The 25,889-nt window shown below is 40.1% G+C and overlaps 1 protein-coding gene across 4 annotated transcripts in view; it reads right to left on the reverse strand.

Annotated features, from left to right (window-relative positions):
* Positions 1 to 25,889, reverse strand: part of NPHP1 (nephrocystin 1) — a 40,251-nt gene that overhangs the window by 10,828 nt on the left and 3,534 nt on the right. For all 4 annotated transcript variants that reach the window (XM_074949750.1, XM_074949749.1, XM_074949752.1 and 1 more), the window contains exons 4-17: positions 25,010 to 25,146; positions 23,847 to 24,072; positions 22,117 to 22,218; positions 21,186 to 21,286; positions 20,641 to 20,683; positions 20,211 to 20,295; positions 19,509 to 19,603; positions 18,027 to 18,155; positions 16,861 to 16,935; positions 15,056 to 15,166; positions 9,926 to 10,008; positions 5,664 to 5,740; positions 4,042 to 4,141; positions 2,236 to 2,348 (exon numbers count right to left, since the gene is read on the reverse strand). In XM_074949750.1, the coding sequence (XP_074805851.1) occupies positions 2,236 to 2,348; positions 4,042 to 4,141; positions 5,664 to 5,740; positions 9,926 to 10,008; positions 15,056 to 15,166; positions 16,861 to 16,935; positions 18,027 to 18,155; positions 19,509 to 19,603; positions 20,211 to 20,295; positions 20,641 to 20,683; positions 21,186 to 21,286; positions 22,117 to 22,218; positions 23,847 to 24,072; positions 25,010 to 25,146 (1,477 nt within the window). The remainder of the gene's footprint in view (positions 1 to 2,235; positions 2,349 to 4,041; positions 4,142 to 5,663; positions 5,741 to 9,925; positions 10,009 to 15,055; positions 15,167 to 16,860; positions 16,936 to 18,026; positions 18,156 to 19,508; positions 19,604 to 20,210; positions 20,296 to 20,640; positions 20,684 to 21,185; positions 21,287 to 22,116; positions 22,219 to 23,846; positions 24,073 to 25,009; positions 25,147 to 25,889) is intronic.

Raw genomic sequence — 25,889 nt, forward strand, 5'->3', positions numbered from 1 at the left:
GGTCCAAAACGGACCTAGCAGCTAAAAGCCTACCACTAACTGAATACTAAATAAACTCACTACTAAGCATTAAATGAGAAACAGACTATAAACAAAGAGTGAGCGAGATAAACTTGCGATAGCAAGAGTGGAAGCACTCCTACAGTCACTGGCGATAGAAAGAACTGAGGGATGGCTCTGCCCTCTTATATTGGCACATGGTGGCGCGTGGTGACAGAGGGCATTCAACCCACCCCAACAGGTACTACTGAGGGAAAAAGTTCTCTGATAACTGTGCACAAGACAAACACACACCTATAGTGGAATGGACATGTGCAATCACTCAAAGAAGAATAAGGCAGAAACTTTTAACAGTAAGGGTAATTGACCACTGGAACAACTTATTAAGGATGTGGAGGATTCTCCATCACTTGGAGTCTCTAAATAAAGAGACCGTGTCTTTCCAAAAGGCATGCTATAGCTCAAACTGAAGTTATTAGTTATTGCAGGAATCACTGTGTGAGATTCTCTGGGCTGTTAACCAGGAGGTCACATTCAATGATCACAACGGTCCCTTCTGGCCTTAAACTCATTTAGTAGATTATTGGATTTTTATCTTCAGAGTCTAATTTAATAAAATAATAATGAGAGGTTATACATGCTAAAAATTAAAGAAAGTGTCTTATTTTAAGATGTGCTGAGTATCCACAACACAGATTACCTCTCTGGAAGCCATGATGGGAATTATGACTTTGAGCACCTTTGAAAATTAAACGTATTTGGGTATCTAAATATGAACTAGAAATGTTGGCTTCATTTTATTGGTACGAGCACTACAGAAGTCCTTACCCTGGGAGTAGCCTGTACATTATTTAGAAAGTCTAGGGGGGAGATAGAGAAGAAAGCCTCATTCTAAAGTATGAATAAATATCAACCTACTACACCATGGTTAACACTCGTAATGTATTACATAGTGGCTTTTTTAAATAGTCACAATTAGAGAACACAGTAAAATTGTTATACTTTTACTGAAAGGTATATGTCTGAACCTGTATCTATTAAGATTCATTGATTTTATTCTTTCTGCTGTCAGACATAGGTTTTAAGAGCTCCTCTACTCCTCTCCTACCTACCCTCATGATTAGGGAAACATGAGAAGAATTATTAACCATAATGATAGAACCACTCTCCAGTTTGCTTGCAGATATCATGAGAATATACACATCAAAAATGAACAAGTTAGGTTTGGATCCTGACAGTTAAAGGCCCTTGTAAACACTTTCAAGAGTGAAAAAAGCCCTCCTTTAGGGACATTCCCTGTCATGCTGTACACTGCAGAAATGCATACTCAGCATTGTTAAAGCATTGCAGCAGAATTTGGAGATAACCTGGAAACATAGGAAATGCAACATTGTGATTCTGAGCGATGAGGAATTCCTAACTCCTCAGTGAATGTTTGGTGAATAAGGACCACAAGTGTTGCAACAAATACTTCTTTTTCAAAATAATTTTTTACAGTAGACTTTTACACTTCACTGAAAAAACTATGCTTGCAACGTTTGCATTCCACTGCGAGAACTTTAGTCAAATATGACAACTCATTTGATGCAAGTTAAAATATTACTAGCCTGAAATACAAAGACGTACTTAATAAACTTTAAAAAAAGACTCTTGAGTAGAAACAAGGGACTCTAAAAATGGCTGAAGGAGAAGAGAACAGGAGTACTTGTGGCACCTGTTCTTTTTGCGGATACAGACTAACACGGCTGCTACTCTGAAACCTGAAGGAGAAGAGGTTTCATTCAGTTTCCTCTGGAAACTGCAAATGAAGTTCCTCCAGACTGAATGGTTATAGAATGTCTATACACTCTAGATACGGTGTGCTACTTTCATTCATACTTCTTAAAATTGGAACATGTAGGTTAAACAGCATAAGACGGCAGGAAACATAAGGCAGTTAACACAATGGGCCCCAGATCTTTCTTAAACTGGAGTTAATGACAAACGATTACATTACAAAAACAACACACTGCCATCCTAATTGGCTGAGATCTATTACATTGTGCAAATCTTTAAACTTCTTTTTAGAAAAGTAAAATATATACAAACTTGGGTGCATGTATATACTATATTCTGCTAGGCCTAACTTCTAGTAATTCTGGAAACATTCTCTTCCTGAAAAAGTGACCAGAAGCAGAGAGTACCAACACTACCTTTTCCCATCTGACTCTTTTTCACTAGAACAACAATTCTTACCAGCACTTTGCATGCTTATTCTGTCCTTCAGGAGCACATCACTGAGAATTTGTCGATAAAATATCAAGAGATGAATGTAGCACATACTGCCAATTAACGTTTCTGGTAGCAGACTGTTAGAAAGAGAAATAAAAAGTTATAGATTTGTTTTCAAAACAACTCATGCAATGCATTCCCATAAGCTGGAAAACATATTACAGCCATATCAATGTATGTGAATAAACATATATTATATGAAGTTACAGATTCACAAAGCCATCACTATGACCATGTGTTTTATACATAGACTGTGAGAAGCAGTTCAGTGCCACCAATAAATGACTCAGACTGTTCAGAATCAGGAAAAAATTGAGAGCTAGTCAAAAGTATTGTGAGTTTGATTGTGTAAATGGAAGAACAGTCATTAAAATGCACATCTAATTTCAGATTTTTCCCAGACAGCAACATATTTAAACCCTACACAGGAGACACTTTGGAGAGACTAAATTGTTCTTTAAAGGGTCTGATTCTTCTTCCGATGAAGTCCATGGCAAAACACCCATTGACTACAAAGGGGGAGGATCAAGCCATAATTGCCAAATTAGTTTATATAGCAACTGCTGCAGTATTGTCAGTCTAAATTCAGATCCCACTCTCAAAGAAGCTTACTCTCCAATACAAAGTATAAATTATGTATGAATCTTGAAACAGTAACCATGTACATTCTAAGGACCAAAAGAGTTCTCCATGTGCCTATGTTTAATTCACACACATGCCATATGCTGACCTTCACCAAAGCACCAAAAAATATTCTCTTGACTTCCAAAGTCTAGGCCAGATGTTCAGTTGAGGTAAATGCCTTGGCTCCTCTAGCTTCAACCCAATATAAACCCAAAGACTTGTATCAAGTTTGAATCCTTAAGTGCCTTCAGTTTCACACTTTTTTTTTTTTTTGCTAAAGAACTCAAGTCCCTCAAAGAGGACACCCCAACTCTGTACATCCAGAGGCAAAGCCGAATGTGAAGCCAATTGTTCTCTATATCATAGTGATGCCACCAAGTAAGCCACAGTATCTGCTGTTTTATAGGAGAGCGTGTTTGGCCACTTTCTTCCATTAATGCCACTCCCATTTTTTAGATTCCTCCACTGAAGCTGTTCTAGGGAAGGAGATCTTATCTTGAGAGAAAAATCACAGTGGGCCAATAATATGTGATAAGTCACTATCAACATTTGTAGTGTTGCTAAGGAAATGAATCTTAAGGGAGCTAACTTCCTTGCTTTCTCATCCTTTGCAGTGGTCTTGTGAGTTCTTCCTGGTCCTGCTTTCATTAGCAGGAGACTCCACCAGTGATCATCATGTAACCCTGAACCACACATTCAGTTCTTTGAGGGGAACATACATAGCCTCAGTGGTCACTGTTTTCTACAGAGGTTACACTTCTGGAGTAAGCACTCTCTCCACTAGGGGACCTATAAAGAGGAAGGATGCTCTTGTACTTAAGGCAGTGGACAAGGACTCAGGAGGCTGGCTTCAGTTTCCAGTTCCGGCAGTTTTCCTGTGTGACCTCAGGGAAGTCACTCAATCTGCCTGATAACAACACTTCCCCAACTCATGAATTGTATGGTTTGATTAACATTTGTGGAATATGTGTTTATACTATGGTAACTGAGGCTATGTAAGTACATAGAGAGCTTTCTAAAACAAAAAACACAGACAAAACTTGGTGATCAACTTTTGCAAGTTATGCATTAAATTCGAATTGATCCACTGACACAAAGTATCATGGACAGATCTTCACTTTATTTTTCCATACGTAGAACACTTACTTCAGGATGCCTTTTGATCGTGTGCTTAATGATCTCAGTTTCACTAGAAGTTGAGGCTGTTTCTTTAGTGTTATCATCTGATGGAAAACACCACTGCTTGCTTAAGACATAAACAGTTGAAATAAACATCAAAAATTGAATCAGATGTTTTGAAGCTAGAGTATTATAAAATGAAAAGGAACATTTAAATATGCACAAGGCAAAGTGAAGCTAAGTTTCCAAGTCCACTTTTCAAGCATGAAAAGGAAACTTCCTTTCTGATATTGAACCAAGAAAAAAAATAATTTAAAATTAGCAAATTCTTAAGTCAACATCTCATAAGTGCACTTGCATAACCTCATGATCTAGGCAGCAAGTACCAAAGAACTTTTTTCTGATTTGTTTTAAATACATGTGTAGCCTTGGGTGCATCTTATGCTTGAGAGAGGCATAGCACAGTCAGTGCTTATCTATGAAAGGAAGCCTGGCACCAGTGTATGATTTTTCAGTAAAAGTAGAGACATATGCTCTTTCAGCCTGTTGATCCGACCCTTGAAACAATGGTAAGAAGGGGAGGGGCAAATGAGACAGAACAAAGAGAGAGAAGAGCAGGTCATTTGTTTGGAGGGAGTTGGGAGAGGCCAAGGTTGTCCACGGCCTGCAACAACAAGCACCTCTGGCAAACAGGTTTATCACAGTGAAGGAGGAACACTGGGGGCACCCCCTAGTTAAAATATAGACAGTGCATTATTTGAACCCACTTACGGTGAAATTTAATTTACCGCAATGGAGGATATGCACACACATGCTACATATACCATAACAAGTAACTTATTTAAGGCTGCTAAGTGCAATTCAAGAAACAATACACTATTGTATGCATCCATTTTAAAACAAAAAACAAAAAAACCAAAACTCAACTATTAAAAATCATGAAACTCTTAAGACAAGGTAAGAGTAACATTGGCTGGTGTCATCATTGTTTAGGTCAATGTTAAGATCAAATTCACTCAGACACATAAACAGAAAAATGCTCCTAGCCAGCACTCAAACAACCTCTCTCCGCCCCTTCATTTGTGGTACTATTTAAAGGGATAATTTAATGGAAGCTGGGTTGTGCCCTCCACTGCTAAGGTCTATTTAAGATAATCAGGGCATGGATAGCTTATTTGGAAGGATATGTTACAAAAGAAAAAGTTTGCCATTTGTCTGAGGTAACCTCATTCTGATGTGAGTTGAAGCCAAGTCTGAATAATGTAGGTTATTACAAAAAAGTGGCAATAAAAACTATCATCAACGTGCCACATATTTGTTTTATTACAAGTCTCTTCCTGCTTATCTCCCTTTGAAGGACATAATTGTAGATACTATAGATAATGGTGATAATACATTGTCATGAATGACGATCAGTAACAAGTTTAGAAAAAAGTCAATTTCCTCATTGTTTGTAAAATAAAGCTGTTTATGAGCTCATGCCTGCTCTTTTTCCTCTCCCTGCAATTTGCCAAGGGAATCTGAATGTCAAGCATTGTTACACACTACACTCAGAACCTCAGAGGATATATAAGCGTGCAAAGGTGCAAAATACAGTACCCAATTGTTATGTGTCATTTCATTTATGTAATGTACATGTGAAACTGTACCTCTTCTTGATATTGATGGGTCCACCTCAATACCTCTCTCATAGGGTGTGCCACCATTCAAAAGAAGCTCATATGTCCTGTAAATAAACAGTAATATACTTTAATAAACATAACCAGGGGGAAATGAAAACAACAGCATCACTTTTCTCTGAAAATAAAGCAAAGATCTCTCTTATTTTTAAAGAAAAGAGATCCAGTTTTTATTATTAATATTTTAATAGGAGCTGATTTTGCTTAATCACTCACAACAGTTGAAACTCAAGAAGCAAACCTGAAGCTTCTCTTTTACAGTAACAAATTAGCCACATTTCAAAATAAATATTAGCAATAATTCTCTCAAATGCAACTCCAACAGTGTGGTTTAAAATGAAATATAACAAAAAATTCATCATGTTTTCGTTCCCAAAAACCTGTATATCTGCAGTCTGAACAAAGGTCTCGTCTCACTCACACATTCACAAATCGCAGTCTTCATCTTGTGTCAATTGTATTTGTTCATTCAAACAGCAACCAAAAGGTATTTATAAAAATACATTTTAATAATGTGAAACTGATTGTGTTGACACTGCTCAATCATTCAGAGATGACATTTCTAATGGACAATTCTAGACTCAACTTTCTGACATATCTCATGTTTCAATAAATTTGGTAACGGAACAGGCTCAAGATTTCTGCTCACTTACTACTTGATACTTCTACTACTACTTGAGAAATTTTAAAATTTGTATAACTTAAGTTAGGCTCCTAAATCCACAGTGACTTTGGTGCCTAAAGTCAATCTCCTGAAACCATATTTAATTTAGGCATCTAAATATTAATTCATGAGTCAAACTTTAGCCATCAAAGCTTTAAAGTTTTCAGCCTGAAGATAAACATGTAGTTTCAAAATTCTAGACTCTGTGTTTACATCACTGTATTAGCAGCAGGGCAGGACATGAGTCTTATGGAAGGACCACCAATAGAGAAAAGAAAGAGAAGAAAACTGTTTTCTCTTGTGCTGTATGCTTTTTATTGTTAAAAGGAGTATTGACAGAGCAGACACTAGATTTCTTTTTTATTCTTCAAAGCTCACTTCATCTTCTACCCTATTTTACTCCATTTGTCAAAGCAGATATAACATTTATGGGAGACAGAGCAAACAATGCAATCAGCCAATAAAACATTCATTATGCACAGGAGGAAACTGCACATGTACAAGCACGATTTTTTTTAAATGGTTTGGACCATTTTAGATTTGAGTCAGGCTGGACTGAGCCATATTTCAAACAGCTCAGTGTATGTCACTATACTTTATACACCCATTTAGCAAGTGTGATATCTCAGAAGCTGCTGACAGAGTGGATACGTAACAAATGACCCCAAGTTTCAGTTCTAATCCCATTCCATTCAATTATTCCACTATTGGGTCTTTTGGCATAATTTGACTCAACCTAGAAGAACATGTGGCGAGAAAGGCACGCTCTACAGGACGCTTCCTTGGGATGAGCCCACGGAGTATAAAACCAAAAGAACGTCAGTGTCTGAAAGTGCTGTTAAATTTGATTAGTCAGTTTTGTCTTGCTTGGCCTTTTTTATTGAAGTACTGAAAGAAACAAACTGTATGTTTACAGCTCTGAATGCTGGGCAACAATATCCATACTGGAGTAAAACCCCAACTCAAAATGACTTCACATCTCACCTATCGTTTTAGGGTTGATACCATTTTGGAAGGAGAAGAAAGGAATGTGCACCTATATGAGAGAAGGACAGAAAGTGCAGGTGTTGATAATGCAACCCAGAGGTGTGTCTGTTTGCACAGTTTTGCTCTTAGAAACTGCTAGTTATTGCATACTTATTGCTAACATTTCAAATCGATATAATTTATTCTCTTTGTAAGGAGGACTAGCCATCGCATTGGAGTGCAGTGAGGTTATAATACCAATACTTAAACTATCCTGAGAAGCAGTGATTCTGAAAAGGATTTGGGAGTCATGGTGGATAATCAGCTGAACATGAGCTCCTGGTGCGATGCTGGGGCCAAAAGGGATAATGCCATCCTGGGATACATAAACAGGGGATTCTTGAGTAGAAGTAGAGAGGTTGTTTTACCTCTGTATTTGGCACTGGTGTGACCACTGCTGGAATACGGTGCCCAGTTCTGGTGCCCACAGTTCAATAATGATGTTGATAAACTGGAGAGGGCTCAGAAAAGTGCCACAAGAACGATTAGATTGGAAAAAATGCCTTATAGAGTCCTAGACCGTAAGGCCAGAAGGGACTTCCTTTATATCACAGACCTCTAATCTGACCTCCAGTATATCACAGCCCACTAAACACCACCCAGCACCCGCACACTAAACCCAACAACTGAAATTAGACCAAAGTATTACAGTCCACAGGAGACTAGACCACTATGTGCCACAGGCAGAGAATAGGAGGGACGAAAGCCACCGCAATGGCACGAAAATGATTAAATTAGATAAATCTAGATAATCCTGGCATATGACCCACACCAACACTCTGCAGAGGAAGGCGAAAAAACTCCAAGGTCACTGCCAATCTGACCTGGGGGAAAATTTCTTCCTGACTGTAAGGATCCACAGACTAGAACCTAGGTCTGCAGAGCCTGAGATCACTAACATTCCCACAGTGCTACTGGGAGGCCATGAAGAGCCCTAACCAGGGAGCATGGGGAGTAGCAGCCACAGGAAGTACTGCCCAAGGGACCCAGAGTGACAATACTCTGCAGCCCTCTGACTGGCCAATTGCACTATTTAACCCTGGAGGGTGCCCCAGGAAGCTGTCTGGGCAACCCACACAGACTTCTGGCCTGCTGCATCTCCAGATCTCACCTCATCTCCTGATCTCCAGTCTCTGACCCCAGCTCAACATTGACCCTGACTCTTGCCTCCTGACCCCAGCTGGTGCTATCTCTGATCTCCAGTCTCCGACGCCAGACTGACTCTGACCCCAACTCCTGCTTATGGAACCCGGCCCTAGCGATTCCCCAACCCCTGCTCACCAACTACATTCCTTGATGTGTGAATCCCAGCTCAGCTGTGACTGCTGAGCCTGATTGCCTATGCCCTGGTCCCCTACGCTAACCCCACCTATGGTGATCAGTTAGCCCCAGAGCACGTGACCAAGAACCAGCCAGCCAAGCATTGAGAGAGAGAGAGAGAGAGAGAGAGAGAGAGAGAGAAATGCTTCGTGCCACCTCAGAGCCATGGCACACCCTGTCCAGTGTTCCATCTCCAGCTGTGGCCATCTCTGATCCTTCATAGGAAGGAGACCAAAAAAACCCAGAATACATGGGGGGGGGCATGCAGGGGGGAATAATCCCTTCTTGACCCCTACAGGTGGCTGTCTGAAGCCCGGAAGCATAAGCTTTTGGAATATTAGACATAAACCTGTAAACAAAAGACATGATGATAGGAGTTCAATCTATTCAGTTTAACAAAGAGAATGTTAAGGAGTGACTTGATCACAATTTATAAGTACCTGCATGGGGAACAAAAATTTAATAATGGTCTTTTCAGTCCAGCAGACAAAGATTTAACAAGATCCAAAGGCTGGAAATTGAAGCTAGACAAAGTCAAACTGGAAACAAGGTGCAGAATTTTAACAGTGAGGTTAATTAACCATTGGTACAACTTACCAAGAGTTGTGTGGATTTGCCATCACTGACCATTTTTAAATCAAGACTGGATATTTTTCTAAAACAAATTCTCTAGTTCTAACAGGAATTAATCCAGGGCAGTTCTATGGACTAGATGATCAGAGTGGTCCCTTCTGGCCTTATAGACTATGGATCTATGAAAAAGTTAAAGTGACCAAATTGATTTTTGCTGTCTAGGCCAAGAGAAATGCAAAAATATAAACTGAGTGTCAAGGGGATTAATAAATTGGATTTTTAATTTTTTTCCACTTAACCTAATATCTCTGTAGTAATCTAGATAAAAAACAATCATTCTGTAAACAAAGATTTGCAAAATACACTTGCATTCCAGTTTTTGGATACTTAATTTTGAGCCTTTGAAGGGTGGGATAGTTAGGACAAAAATATTCTGATTAGAAGTTCCAGCATCACCTGAATATTAAAATCCCAAATCTGATTAATTTTTCTGCAATTAAATACATATGCCCTTATACATACAGTTAATACATGTGAAATTCCAGCTCTACTGCTAACTGCAACAAGAATTTTTACATCAAAAATGCAAGCAAAAGTATGAGTTTAAAAAAGAATCTTCATACTCTGAGAGAAAATACAGCCAGCTTACTTGGAAGAAACTGGAATTCCACTGGAGTCGAAGAGTTTTAGAAATGTCCAACCACAGCTTAACTCTCCTCTTTCACCAGTTGACTAGAAAGTAAGAGAAGAATAAAACTTCTTATTCAGCCAGCTAAAAATAGAAAACCTAAGAGATGAATGACATTTTGTGGAACCACAGATAAAAGATCTCCCTTAAAAATATAAAAGGTTCCAGAACTATGTAAATATACCTTGAAAATTTCAGGGGATTGAGTATTGATCACAACATTTTTGAGTGTCTTTTGCCCTAACCTTGTGTGTGTTATGTATGTGTTTGCAAGCAACCAGAAAGTTAAATAGAGATTATGGGCCTGATTTTCAAATAAAGGTTGGGCTGGAATTAGACAATTGTGCAGCTATTATCACAACATGAAAATATCTATCCAGTTGTGTGTCCAAAGTTACCCTTAGTCTACGGTGAACTTAAAAAAATACAAACAACAAATCCACTCACCCACAGGCCTTTGAAATTACATCACCAGACAAACAACCACCACCACTAGTTAAACTGGAGTTGAGGTTGAGAATTCATAACAGTACTTTAAGAGTGTCAAAACCTTACAAAAATGTTGTAATTATAAAAAACAAGCTTTAGAAAGCCAGGAAATTCAAAGAGAAGATTAATTCTAAAGAAAGCAAGACATTAAAGACTTGCCTACACAGCACCAGCAAAGCAAACTGGGTTAACATGACTAGGTTAACACAAGCTAAGTACCTTTCAGAGCACACTGGCAGGGTCTACATGGGGCGGGTAGAGTGCAACACATTACTAAAAAAAGAAAAGGAGTACTTGTGGCACCTTAGAGACTAACCAATTTATTTGAGCATAAGCTTTCGTGAGCTACAGCTCACTTCATCGGATGCATACTGTGGAAAATACAGAAGATGTTTGTTTTTATACACACAAATCATGAAAAAATGGGTGTTTATCACTACAAAAGGTTTTCTCTCCCCCCACCCCACTCTCCTGCTGGTAATAGCTTATGTAAAGTGATCACTCTCCTTACAATGTGTATGATAATCAAGGTGGGCCATTTCCACCACAAATCGAGGGTTTAACAAGAACGTCTGAGGAAGGGGAGGGGGGGTGAGGGTTAGAGATAATCAAGGTGGGCCATTTCCTCAGACGTTCTTGTTAAACCCTGGATTTGTGCTGGAAATGACCCACCTTGATTATCATACACATTGTAAGGAGAGTGATCACTTTACATAAGCTATTACCAGCAGAAGAGTGGGGTGGGGGAGAGAAAACCTTTTGTAGTGATAAACACCCATTTTTTCATGATTTGTGTGTATAAAAACAAACATCTTCTGTATTTTCCACAGTATGCATCCGATGAAGTGAGCTGTAGCTCACGAAAGCTTATGCTCAAATAAATTGGTTAGTCTCTAAGGTGCCATAAGTACTCCTTTTCTTTTTGTGAATACAGACTAACACGGCTGTTACTCTGAAACAACACATTACTGCACTTCACAAATCTCACTCCTCTGGCATACTTTGCTGCACCATGTACCTCAATAAGGAAATGCATAGTTGCAAAGCCTCCAAACAACCTCTAATGATACCCTGAGAAAAAAAATTTACTGAGTAAAGCTTATCAATCTATAACAACCATTTTTTATGATATCAGTGACCACAAACACTAGAATATTTTACTTGTAATGGAGGCAGTGTTACTTGGTGGATAGAGCACTGGAGGAGTCCTATTCCCAGCTCCATCACTGGCCTGCTGGGTGACCCTGGGGGAGTCACTTTGCCTCTCTGTGCCTCAGTTTCCCCACGTGTAAAATGGAGCTAATGATCCCTACCTTCTTTGTAATTTGCTTTGAAATCAACAGATGGAAAGTGCTATACAAGATCTAGGTATTATTAAGACCAACAGGGTGTTTGCACAAACTCTAGCCCTTATACAACCATATTCTAGCCACACATCCTTAATAAAATCCTGACTAGACAAATAGCATAATGAAGGCCATCATTCCCCAGTAGGTCCCTCCAGACCACAAATGATCAAAAGACACAGAGCTAGTCTATTTATATATACAATTCTCCTAGACCTAGACCATGAGATGATACCGGCTACAGGGGGACGGGGGGGAATCACGGTTAATGTGGTGACTCCCTCAGGGAACAGATGGCCAGGATCCCCTGGGGGACTAACATGAAGGGGAAGGGAGTCCAGGAGAGCTGGCTGTATTTCAAGGAATCCCTGTTGAGGTTACAGGGACAAACCATCCCGATGAGTCGAAAGAATAGTAAACATGGCAAGCGACCAGCTTGGCTTAATGGTGAAATCCTAGCAGATCTTAAACATAAAAAAGAAGCTTACAAGAAGTGGAAGGTTGGACATATGACCAGGGAAGAGTATAAAAATATTGCTCGGGCATGTAGGAAAGATATCAGGAGGGCCAAATCGCACCTGGAGCTGCAGCTAGCAAGAGATGTCAAGAGTAACAAGAAGGGTTTCTTCAGGTATGTTGGCAACAAGAAGAAAGCCAAGGAAAGTGTGGGCCCCTTACTGAATGAGGGAGGCAACCTAGTGACAGAGGATGTGGAAAAAGCTAATGTACTCAATGCTTTTTTTGCCTCTGTTTTCACTAACAAGGTCAGCTCCCAGACTGCTGCGCTGGGCATCACAGAATGGGGAAGAGATGGCCAGCCCTCTGTGGAGATAGAGGTGGTTAGGGACTATTTAGAAAAGCTGGACGTGCACAAGTCCATGGGGCCGGACGAGTTACATCCGAGAGTGCTGAAGGAATTGGCGGCTGTGATTGCAGAGCCCTTGGCCATTATCTTTGAAAACTCGTGGCGAACGGGGGAAGTCCCGGATGACTGGAAAAAGGCTAATGTAGTGCCAATCTTTAAAAAAGGGAAGAAGGAGGATCCTGGGAACTACAGGCCAGTCAGCCTCACCTCAGTCCCTGGAAAAATCATGGAGCAGGTCCTCAAAGAATCAATCCTGAAGCACTTACATGAGAGGAAAGTGATCAGGAACAGTCAGCATGGATTCACCAAGGGAAGGTCATGCCTGACTAATCTAATCGCCTTTTATGATGAGATTACTGGTTCTGTGGATGAAGGGAAAGCAGTGGATGTATTGTTTCTTGACTTTAGCAAAGCTTTTGACACGGTCTCCCACAGTATTCTTGTCAGCAAGTTAAGGAAGTATGGGCTAGATGAATGCACTATAAGGTGGGTAGAAAGTTGGCTAGATTGTCGGGCTCAACGGGTAGTGATCAATGGCTCCATGTCTAGTTGGCAGCCGGTGTCAAGTGGAGTGCCCCAGGGGTCGGTCCTGGGGCCGGTTTTGTTCAATATCTTCATAAATGATCTGGAGGATGGTGTGGATTGCACTCTCAGCAAATTTGCAGATGATACTAAACTGGGAGGAGTGGTAGATACGCTGGAGGGGAGGGATAGGATACAGAAGGACCTAGACAAATTGGAGGATTGGGCCAAAAGAAATCTGATGAGGTTCAATAAGGATAAGTGCAGGGTCCTGCACTTAGGATGGAAGAATCCAATGCACCGCTACAGACTAGGGACCGAATGGCTAGGCAGCAGTTCTGCGGAAAAGGACCTAGGGGTGACAGTGGACGAGAAGCTGGATATGAGTCAACAGTGTGCCCTTGTTGCCAAGAAGGCCAATGGCATTTTGGGATGTATAAGTAGGGGCATAGCGAGCAGATCGAGGGACGTGATCGTTCCCCTCTATTCGACACTGGTGAGGCCTCATCTGGAGTACTGTGTCCAGTTTTGGGCCCCACACTACAAGAAGGATGTGGATAAATTGGAGAGAGTCCAGCGAAGGGCAACAAAAATGATTAGGGGTCTAGAGCACATGACTTATGAGGAGAGGCTGAGGGAGCTGGGATTGTTTAGTCTGCAGAAGAGAAGAATGAGGGGGGATTTGATAGCTGCTTTCAACTACCTGAAAGGGGGTTCCAAAGAGGATGGCTCTAGACTGTTCTCAATGGTAGCAGATGACAGAACGAGGAGTAATGGTCTCAAGTTGCAATGGGGGAGGTTTAGATTGGATATTAGGAAAAACTTTTTCACTAAGAGGGTGGTGAAACACTGGAATGCGTTACCTAGGGAGGTGGTAGAATCTCCTTCCTTAGAGGTTTTTAAGGTCAGGCTTGACAAAGCCCTGGCTGGGATGATTTAACTGGGAATTGGTCCTGCTTCGAGCAGGGGGTTGGACTAGATGACCTTCTGGGGTCCCTTCCAACCCTGATATTCTATGATTCTATGACTCAGCAGAGCAGGACTATATGACCCATGTGGAACTTGTTATATTCTGCCCTGAAACAATGGCAAAAAGTACTGCTAGACAGAGGAACAAGTGATTCTTCAGAGCCAATATTTCATGAACCTTCAGAAATGAAAGCTAGGAATCTCTGCTTTCCAGCAGTGTAATTATTTGTTTTTATATCTCAGAGTTCATGGGAGCTCATGCCTCTGATAACTGGTTCTCTGCACATCACCCTCTAGTCTCAATCCTTATAAGTACCCAATCAGACAGACAGTAACCACTGGAGCTAGAAACCAGTATGTTATACATTTTTGAAACAGTTTGCAATTTCAGCTTTCAAATTATATAAAAGATTATTCTTGAATGATTTGATTATGAGCTATTAATCATGCCAAAATTGGAAGGCAATGGGGAAAGCAAGATGATAACCAGAATGACAAGAAATTGGTCCTTAATAATCACAATTAATGTCAGATCTTTGGAAGACAAATAAAAATGTTTTCAGGACAGGTAAAACTTTCTGATGACCAGTGATCAGAAAGAGAAAGTGTTCTGATCGCTAAACAAGGATGAAAAACTACCTCTCTATTCCTCCACAGATGGTAGTGGGTGGGGTGAGATGGATATCATACCTTTTCTGTGGAGAAATAGAACTTCAGCTTCCATTGCTGTCAATCTAACATTTGACTAGCACTAAAAATCACTTTAAAAAACCTAGTAAATCCAAGGAAAAATAAAAAACAAAGTTTTCTATTGTACTACAATTATTTGATGTTGAGATTCTGGAAGTAATAATAATAAAACATTCAGTTTTGAAAATGTATCCATCTTTATATGCTTACATTGCGAATATAAGTGATGCCAAGTTCAAATAATATACCAATGTCTGGAGATGAAGAATTGGACCTGATAAAACAGTCACCATCAAGCAAGCTGGGTAAGATGCCTGTTACCTAATAAATTAAAACAAAAATAAGATGTGAGTGTAGATCTTCAAGATTCCAATTTTTAAAAACCTCTGAATACAATGACTCTAGCATCTTCTATAAAAGACTCAATCTCATTATTCATCATTTTCTTTTAACTAAAAAGATTCAATTTAAGGCAAAAATACTGTTCTGTTTTTCCATAAAATGCTGCTAATCTGTAAAAGTAACTCCTTTAGTAATAATCGGCTCTCAAAGCATTTTACAAATAAGAGATGATTTTTCCCACCAGAGAAACACAGCCACCACTGGAGTTAACATACAGCAGCAATTTGACAGCGTACAGTGATCCTACACAACATCAGTTGAAGGCAGGTTATCAGTCATAAGCTATGATAATGAAAATACAAAGGAAGTTTATTCACAGCAGCACTCTCCTCCTTTCCATTGCTAATAACACATTCTCGTGTTCAAGTTTATACTGAATCCAAGCACAGAGTGCCACCTGCTGAATAACTAACATCAGTTCCTCACAGCATTTCCTTGGTACACACAACTTTATTTGTCAGGATTCGATTTAAATTGACAGATGTTGTCAAATGTCAATTTCAACTTCACACTGAAATCGACAAAAAAAAATTATCCATCGGCAACAGATAGCACAAGTACGGCCTCCCTCGCGCACCCTGTGCCTGCAAGAATGGCATGTCGCCGGCCCTACAGCAACGCAGAGAGCTCTCTGCTGCCTGCTGTCACATGAGTGAATAAGTGAGCAGAGCCGTGACTGCAGAGCTGCATGGCTACAGAGCTGGTGACAATGAATCCCTGCAGATGCAAGGTGTGGGGGAGGCTATGGTCGTGGCCGGCCAGAGCAGAGACCCCCTGGTCAGGACCGGGAAGAGAAGGACAAGCCCTCAGCCATGGGGGAGGCCATCCTGCTGCTGAATGGCTCCTCCCTAACCCCAACACTATCCTCCCTTAATTTTCCACAACTGTAAAAATAAAAATAATTAAAAATTGATAAAAATAATAAAAATCAATATTGTTGAAACAAAAAAAAAAATGGAATTCTGCCAAGCAGACACCTAACCCAGTCCTGAATAGCTAATAAAACCTTATCAGTTCCACTCTGAGGTGGTGCAGCTGTGGGTCTTACAACATTTACAGTATCTTCGCTATACTGTACTTGTTACCTTGGGTATGTCACTTCATCTGCGCGCATCAGTCTTTCCACAGGTAAAGCAGGAATTACAATGCATACCCACTTTTGTAGAAGGTTTTGAGATCTATGGGTGGAGACTGCTAGGTATTATCATTAACATCACATACTTCCCCCAAACTGAAAATTTATTGGGTCAGATCTGTTGGCCCAGAGAAATTGGAACAGCCTTGACTTAAGTGAGCCAACAGAGACCCTGTGTTAGCCCAATCCTGCAAACACTCCCAAGCAGAGTGCTTTAGGGTTACTGGGTACTAAGTGCTATACTCGATCGCAAGTATTTGCAAGATATGTCCCTTCATTCAGAGCTAATGCTTTTGAGGGCTAAATGCCTCAGGCACGGTACAATTAGTCCCATTTTCACCTTTCCAATATATGAAGAAAATGTAAGAAGACTAAAAGTGAGACGAGCCTATTAGCTGACAACATCTAAATACGCTGTATTACAATAGCAGATACACACACATACTGGCCAAGTCCATTTGCTATGCTAGATACCCACCCGTGGAGAGAAGGTCCATGTTTTGGGATTTTTAGGTTGCCATGTAGCTCTAACTGTATGAATGTTACTCAGTACCTAAAATGAGACAGGAAATTATGGTGGGGAAAATATTAAAAACTAGTTTTCTGGAAAATTATGTAGCTCTAAGAAAATACAGTATCATGCAAGGCTAGTCCAGCACTCTGCATTGCAATGCAGGATCAGACCATGTCTTCCTTCACCCTTCTTAGCTAGGACGTGTTAAGAGCACTGCTGAGGAATCATATTCCCTGAAAGAAGAATCACCAAGCACAGCACAGCCTCTCTAGCAATGCTTCTAGCAATTTAGCAGCAGCTGCAGAAGGTGCAATGCGACACTCCCTTGCCATGAACATACATGATTTGATGTAGGGGTGAGAATAGTGGGGTGAAATGAATGAGGAGAGTCCTCTGAACTCTGAGGAATCCACAGAGGTTGGTGGCAGATTATAAAAGCTTTTCAGAATTTTGAAACTCTGGATTATAAGATTTTTATTCATCTGGATTTAAGAAACGAATGTTTTGTCTAAAATTTATACAATGGTATAAGTATGCTTGGTGCTTTTTAGACAAACAGAATCAAATTTGTACTGAGAATTTATTTACTAAAATAATGTGAGTTTACATAAAGCTCTTTAAAAAAAAAGTATCTGAAATTGGCCCAGTTATAGTCAGTTTATATATTTCATTTCATATTACTTTTTTAAAGGTGTGTAAACTGCAATTAAGATGAAAGTACAATTGTACTCCAAAAAGTGACTGTAAAAAATAGCACTTACTCAGCAGATCTGTTTCTTGTGTGTAAAAAGCATCATAAATGAGTTAAATGAAATTGGGGATCTAGGGTAAAATTTTCAAAAGAACCTAGGTGACTTAGAAGTTAAGTCCCATTTTCAAAAGTGACTTAGGCATTTAGAAGTCCAAGTCCCCTTGACTTTCGATGAGACTCGGACTCCTAAATGTTTCAGTCACTTTTAAAAATGGAACTTAACCTCCTCCATCACTTAGGCACTTTTGAAAATGTTACCCATCATAAGAGGCAGCCCAAATGTGATCATTTTAAATCCCTTCAGAAATCCCTTAAATATATCATGTTTTAACCTCGCTGTTTCTGGAACGTTACGTTTTATTGCATCAGAGCAACTCACCCTGTTACCATCAAAAAGACAGAGTCGAACATGTCTACTGAGAACCTGTATGCTCACTCCTGGAAGAGGAATCATTTTACAACTCCATAAAGTTAAAATCATTGACACTCGAGTTGGTCTTGGCTGAATCTATGAATCAGACAAAATAATAAAAGAGAGAATTAAATCTACATGGTCCGCCTAAATATAGTATTGTGTGTGTGTGTGACTTGTGACAGGTGTCACAGTGCCATGGAGACTGGAATACTCTATCCACAGAGCAGGTATAGCACAAGTGGCAACAGCAAAGCTTTTCCGCAATATCTCAACCCTTTTGTGGAGAGACCCCTTCTAAGGGACAAGTCAGTCTCCGTGCCATTCAGCTCTTGGCCGCTCTGCTCAGACAACAAGTGTGCTAATTAATGTTAAGTGTGATGGTGCTTTTATGAACACAGGTCTACCAGGGTCTGGCTTGAGACCAGCTCTATTTCACCTCCATCAAGTTATCACACAGTATTTTTATAAAAAGCCATCTAACAAGCCCTGCCAAAAAGCACTTACACTTACAGTTAAGGTTGGACACAGGCCACCTATTTGCACAACACAGATTGTTTTTAATAACTACAAACATCTGAAGCTTAACCACCATGCCACAGTGGGCAGGATACACCAACTCCACCCCACTCACCCTTCAGTTTTGTCCACAGACCCACACTCCAGATACAGGCCAAAGTTCAACACTCTTCCATATCCATCTTGAACATGTACCAGGAGTCTGTGTCCTATAATGTACCCTCAGACAAGACACAGGGCTGAGAACATCCTGTCTATCCAATATAAGCTGGAATGGTTGGTGCAGATCATCTCTTTGTCTTACGGCAATGACATTGTATTGTAATTCACATCCATAACGTGGAAGATGCAAGTTAATTTAATGTGACAAACAGTAGGTTCTCCCATTGATAACAAGATAAGCAAAGACCCAGAAGGAAGTCTGGCATTTCAATTTTCTGAGCTACTCTCTTCTAAATGCCAGGCTTATACACATTTTTGCCACTACAATATTCAAATGATGTTGCAAAGTTATGCTAGAAAATGAACCAAAACCTCACAGTGAGAAACAACTACTTAACTGAACTGAGGGATTTCACAATGTCAGACAAAAGTTTAAGATCTAACTAAAAGATTAGTTCAGCCTTGTACAGCTGTTTCACCTGGAAGACAGGAAAGCAACAGGTATGCTCAGCTGGAATTGGCTCTGATCTGGGGGCTGACATCACATGTTTCGTTTGACGTTCTGTCTGTCAGCTAGTAGGATGAGATTATATCTACTGCCTGGAATGCCCAGGAGTGACACAGAAGAATGTTAACATTTATCTCACTTCAATATTTACTAATAACATGATATTTGTTTTGTGGGCTCTGGACCTCTTCATCTAAAGACTCTGGTCATCTATCCTGAAAGTGACAGCGTTCAGAGCTTTATCAACAGAAATTACTTACAGTGTCTTTTTCAGGGTTCCACACTATGTCTTTGAAAGCCAGTTGTGAAGGAGTCAATTCAGGCTGTATGAAGTAACTGGCTTGAAACTGATTCCCTAGAAAAACAACCTTTTAATGTTTTATTATATTGTTTACACTCCCTCACCCATCTCTTCTAATGGCATAGATTCAATTTAGGTATAGATTTCATCATTACAAGGAAACATCCATCTATGGAACACAGTGTTTTCTACCCAGACCATCTTATTTCTTAGGACAAAAGGAAATCAAAAAGTACAATTAATAAAAAACATTGCTATCAACATTCTTCAAGTGCCCTCTTAAAGAAATGAAGTCCACAATTAAGTTATGGTTACAGAAATTGTGGCAGGGGAGGGGGAAAAAAGGCTTTTTAGTATTCTTATCCTACACTGCCTACAGGAACTGCCTTGGAGATTTCTCCCCTTCCAGGGGTGAAATCATCAAGGTCACAGGGAGTTTTGCCATTAACTTCAGTGGGGCCAGGATTTCACCCCAGATGAATAAAGAAAGAAACTAAGAAGACTCCTGCACACTACTGAGTCATATACAACCAGTATGGGCAACCAATCATGGATAATTTAAAATGAAAGAGACTGTTCTTAACAGACAAGTAATTTGGACCAGAAACTCACCACAGATGATAATGAATCCTGCACTGCAATTACTGCAAGAAAATCTTACCTTTTTCTAAGAGCTGGGAGAGAGTTGATGGTCGGAATCCTGCAGGAACAGCTCCCATGGTTGCTAACACATCAATGGTATTATTCTGCTCAAAACATAAGATTAGGTTTTTTTCTAAATTTGCTGCAGTTTTCACTAACCACCAACTAGCTTATGTCCTTATCCTAACTTCCAATCCCAGGGCAGCCAATCACAAAGGAGAACACACAAATCTTGGGATTCAGTCACCTGTTCCCCTAAGTTATCTTAAGAGCTATTTTGGCCTCTCAGCACAAAACATCTTTAGACTGACCTCATGGATGATTACACACAATCTCCCATTTTGCTATACCACACTGACAGAACTTGCTTTGTCGAGAAACAGTGTAGCCACGAATTACACTGACATTACAACATTAAGGTAATATTACAAGAAATATGGTATACCCACCTCTGTGATAGCTTTTCTAACAGCACTCCAGTGAGAATCTGTTCTGCAGGTAGGGTGGGGAATAAAAGGATATAAAGCAAAACAATATGAATGCATTGCCAACATATGGATGCATAATGAACAATTACTATATCTATAAGACACATGTATCTGTCTCTGAATGGTGGAAGTCTAGTACATCTGGTGGATGTGCGCATCAACAGGTAGCTGGGAAACACATTACTATTTTGCACTCTGTAGAGTGGTTTATGAAGCTAGGACAGCAGCCACTCTTTGGCTGCATGAGGCAAAAAAACAAAAAGCAAAAAAAAAACATAGTAAAGAAAGAAATGACTGGAAGTTTAAAGCAAAGTTCAAACTGGAAATCTACACAATAAATACAGCTGCCCCTGTACTGAAAAAGCCATTGCTACAGACCAAGAGAAACATAACTAACAAAGTATTGCATTTCAAATAATTTACCACCCACATTAAAAAAAAATAAAGATGACAAGGGGGGGGGGGTTACATTTCACTTCATTTTCTCCAATGCAATCTCATTTTACCTTTTTTTAATTTCGGTTCTATCTGCTGTTTCATCAACCACCTCTATGTCTTCCTCACTTTCCTCTTCACTTGGCTCTTGGCCAACTCCTTTATTGCATGCCTGTAATTCAGGATTAAAGTTGTCAAGTGTTTTACCTACTTCATAGTTCAGACTTTAAAAACAATATGAGCGCTCATCATGATGTCTCAATAGCTTAGAAGAGGAGCTTAGCTGGTTTTAATGGTCAGTGAACAAAATGACTGACATCTACAGGGTACCAAGAGAATATGATGTTATCCTTGGTTCTGTAGCTAAAGTCAGTCATTTAAAAATTTTTATGGCAGCAAGTTTTTGCCTCTTAAAATAGTAAACAAAAGAGCTCATTTCCAGAGCAAGCCTCCTCAGAGAGGAAAATGCACCTCAACCTTGAAGTACAAAGTAACCATAGCTACTTGATGTGCTCTGTGATTTACCCTGCAAGGGTCTCTCACAAGAGAGAAGAACCAGTGCAATGCAACAAGATACAAAAGATCAGACTTCAGGACAGGACTCAATCTACCCAAGTGGGGTAATTAAATGCAAATTTATGCATCATGTTTTCTCATTAGATATCTACCCAATTTAAGTGCACAAATGCCAGGTATGCACCTAAATAAGTCTCATGGGGCACAAAAACTTTGGTACATAAAGTTAAAAGGAGCTTTTGAAAGTATTCTTTAAGCTCTGAATATGAATTACTCTATAGCACTCCTAGGTATTCACAGCTGCCCTTACATGTCAGACGTCATGTTTCAAGGGCTCTGCTTTTGTTTACAAAAAATTAACAGCAATATAATTTATCTTTGTGAAGTGAGAAAAAATGCCTTGCTAACCATCTGTAGCTTTATACACTCTCACTCATCATATTTCTGATGTACAAATACAAAGGAAGAAGATGGAAGCATACTAACCATGAGATAAGTTTTAGGAACAAGGCCTCTCTCCCCTTTGGAATTTTTAGCCATCCACCAACCATCAGGCTTTTTGTCAAGTATGAGCAACACTTCACCTTTCTTCAGTAATGGAGGGTGGGGGAAAAGAGAGAAGAAAAGAGACAAATGCACTGATATTCACATGTTTAAAAATTATTCATGGAACAACTGTTGGTCACATTCTGTCTTAGAATAAAATGCAACTGCCTTTTAATTTGTTCTTAAATCTAATATTTATCTAGGACTGGTTTACCCTGATGATTTCAGATTCTGGTTTATCATGAATTCTTTGAAATAACTGCAGTTTTAGTGAACCTAGTTTACTTTTCCCTGATATCCTATGGTGGTAAAAGCTCAACTTTATTTTTAGGTAAGAAAAAAAACTTAGAAGGCATTTCAGTAGAGTTACAGGCCAAGCATTCTCTAGAATATGCCTCCAAGGTTTCCTCTTGCTCAGCTCTTCTTGAAGGTAGATTTGGGGGAAATGTAAACAAAAGATACTTAACCTTACAGAGTCCCAAAGGCTCCTTTCTGAGCTCATCTATCAAATATGCTCCTGAGTCAAGAGGAGTGGTTGCTAGATGGTTCCTCACATTCAAAGGGCCAGAAACAAGAGACGGAGGTCCAAACACCCATATGCCATATGGTAGCTCATAGCCCCACCATGCTAGTTCATGCTTTGGCATTCTCCAATTTGTTAAAGTGATTTTAAAAGCACGGACTGATTTCACTGTTAAGTGTGCATCTGTAAGGAGTTTTCTTGACTGCTTTGCTCCAAATAGTAGTCTGAAAAAGCTTCATCACAACATTTCCAACCAGATATTACTAACCATTTTTGAAGCACACACACACTGCTCTTTAACAAAGATAAGATACAGCCCAGCCCCAAATAGTTCACAATCTAAGATAGAACATATGACAGCACATCAGATAATGGAGGTTTTGGTGAGTCTTTGTGAAGACCAGTGTAGAAAGGATTCATGGGAAAATGGATATCAAAGGAGTATGGAGGAATGCTTAGTGGACAAAAATAAAAGGCTACCCAAGTTTAAGGGAACATGAAAGGCACAAGGGCAAGAGTGGGAAAAGGAAACAAAGGGAGCAACAAGGAAAGAGAATTAAGAGGGACATAGGAAGGGCTGAGGTTTATGTAGAGATCTGAAGATGTGCATAAGGAGTTTGAATTTGATGTGGAAAAAAAAAAATCAGCAAGTGCAGGGAACTGGGTGTGGTCAGAGCAGCTGGATAGGAGCATTACTCCAGAAGCACTATTTTGTATAGACAAAATAGTCTGACAAGATGGCATGCCTAGAACAGTGGTTCTCCAAATTCTGTACTGGTGACCCCTTTCACACAACAAGCCTCTGAGTGCGATCCCCCTTATAAATTAAAAACACTTTTAAAATATTTAACACCATTATAAATGCTAGAGGTGAAGCGGGGTTTGGAGGTGGAGGCTGACAGCTCGAGACCCCCCACCTAATAACCTTACGACCCCCTGAGCAGTCACGACCCCCAGTTTGAGAACCCCTGGTCTAGAAGAAGAGATGGGCAATTGGAAAGGAGGGACTGAAGAGAGCAGTGGATTTGCATTAACTTCTTTAATCGGAGTTCTGAGGCGTCAATACACACACACAGTCATTTATGATATTCGGAGGATGCAGTATGTGTTCAAACACATTTTATAATGTTTTCAAAGATATATGTACCTTAAACGTGAGATCCCCTTCCTGCTGAGCAACAAAATCACCAACTGTGATACATTCTTTAATTGTTGGTTGATCTTCCAATTCATCATCATCATCATCCTCCTCTGCATCATTATCATCATCATCCTCCTCCTCTTCAGCATCTTCCTCCCCACTACTTTCTTCATCCTCCTCCTCTTCCTCATTTTCCTGTTCTGTTTGAGGACTATTTTGACATTTCCCATCTCTGCACAAGACAAACGATACCCCACGTTTACCACAATTTCTTATTTTAATGGGTCATCTCCAGATTATTCTACAGCAGATAAATGAGAATTACTTTCCTTATCATTTAGCATCTCCGAAGTTACCTTGCAGCAGGGTTCTCATTCCTGGGTCTCAGCTTCCTAGCACAAGAGGCAGAAATTCCCAAACTCTAAAGGTGTGCAGTGGTCCCTATGGGCAGGGGTTGCAGTCCAGCAGATAAACGCCCTTTCCCAACCCCTGATGGTCACATTCTATTTTGGACCTAACCACAACCCATGGAATCTTCTAGTCAGATCCTTCTTGTCTGCAGTCAACAAAACTGCTCCCCACAGGAGCTGTGCATCTTCAGCGTGCACAGTGCCTACCTACTTACAGTATTCTTTTATGTGCCTCTCCCTGCCTTTCAGTCAGGTCTGGCCCTTTTAACGTTTTGGTTTATTTTTCTGACCCCACATTCCTGATCCTCAATTTTCCCTAAGTGCAAAGAGGGCTCCAGCCTCCAGGAACCCCAGAGAAACCTCTTTCCCATGGCACTGCTCTCCAGTTTAGCAACTTGTGCTTTTCTTTGTTCTTGGTGCTAGAACGCTTGGGGCAAAAAGAAGAAAGTTTTCTCTGAGGGAATAGGTGAGCAGTGGCCCATGCTTCAATGTCTGGAAGGGGCATACTGTAAAAAGACAAAAATGAAAAGGATATGAATGCTATAGTGACCACATTTCAGAACAGTTGATATGGAATTTTTTGGTATTTTATCTTCAGCTTCTGTCATATGAGAATGAGTCTGTTTCAGCTGTACAAATGAATACATTTTTATAAGAGTATGAAAACAAGCTCTATGGGTATATAACGCAGCCACCTGTTCCCTAATATTTCTTAACAATACGCTAATTAAAATGTATTTGCCTGTTTATGCTACTTACACATTGTAACCCTTGGTCACATTGTCCTGACTCAGGACTGCAGCAAGTTTCTGTAGCTGCTGAGAGAGTGTTAACAATTGTTTTTCTTCCTCTTCTTTTCTCTGATTATAATTCCCCACAGGTGCAGGCTCATCAGCCTAAGAAAGAAGAATACACCAAACTGCTGAAGGAGTCAAATGACGCTAAACCCTCAATTAAAAAATTGTGTTTTCTAATCATTTATGCCAGAATGCACAAAAGGAGTTAGGCACCTAAATCCTTGTTTTGGCACCACTGCAATGCACAACCCCCCCCGCACCACCACCACCAAATCCTGCAGATGCTTAAATTCACTCAGCACCTAAGTTTTTGCAGTAAAAGTTCCCTAGGCCCCTAAGTTTCCACCTCTGGGCTTGCACAGTACTGCCTCCCTCTAAGCATCTGGGCACCTATCTTCTGCCTAAGCCCCAGAGCAATTCACAAACCAGGGGAAGATAAGTATTCAGCCACCTAAGTCACATGCAGGGCCTGATCCAGTAGGCATGCTCAGAGGCCACCTACTGGATCAGGCCACTCCACTGAGTTCACATAAAACAGCCAGAGGTGGGCAGGGGAGGGGGGCGGAGAAGGAGGAGTATAAGGATTGAATGCATTCAGGCCTTAGCGCTCTCAGCTAATTTTATTTCTTGTTTGATCAATATGTTCTAGCTTCTTGCCTTGATATCATTTAAGTAACTAAGCATGGGGATGGCCATTTTCCCATTTCCTGTTTAGATAATATCAGCCCTGAAATCTATTACTATAAAGTTTCCTTAATATTTTTCTAGATCTTCCATCTAGCCAAGAGGGGGGTGAAAATCTATATTCTTATTCTTCAATTCCATGATATTTTCCTATTAAA

The sequence above is a fragment of the Natator depressus genome, chromosome 3 (assembly GCF_965152275.1).
Source record: "Natator depressus isolate rNatDep1 chromosome 3, rNatDep2.hap1, whole genome shotgun sequence".
In the NCBI taxonomy this organism is placed as follows: Eukaryota; Metazoa; Chordata; order Testudines; family Cheloniidae; genus Natator; species Natator depressus.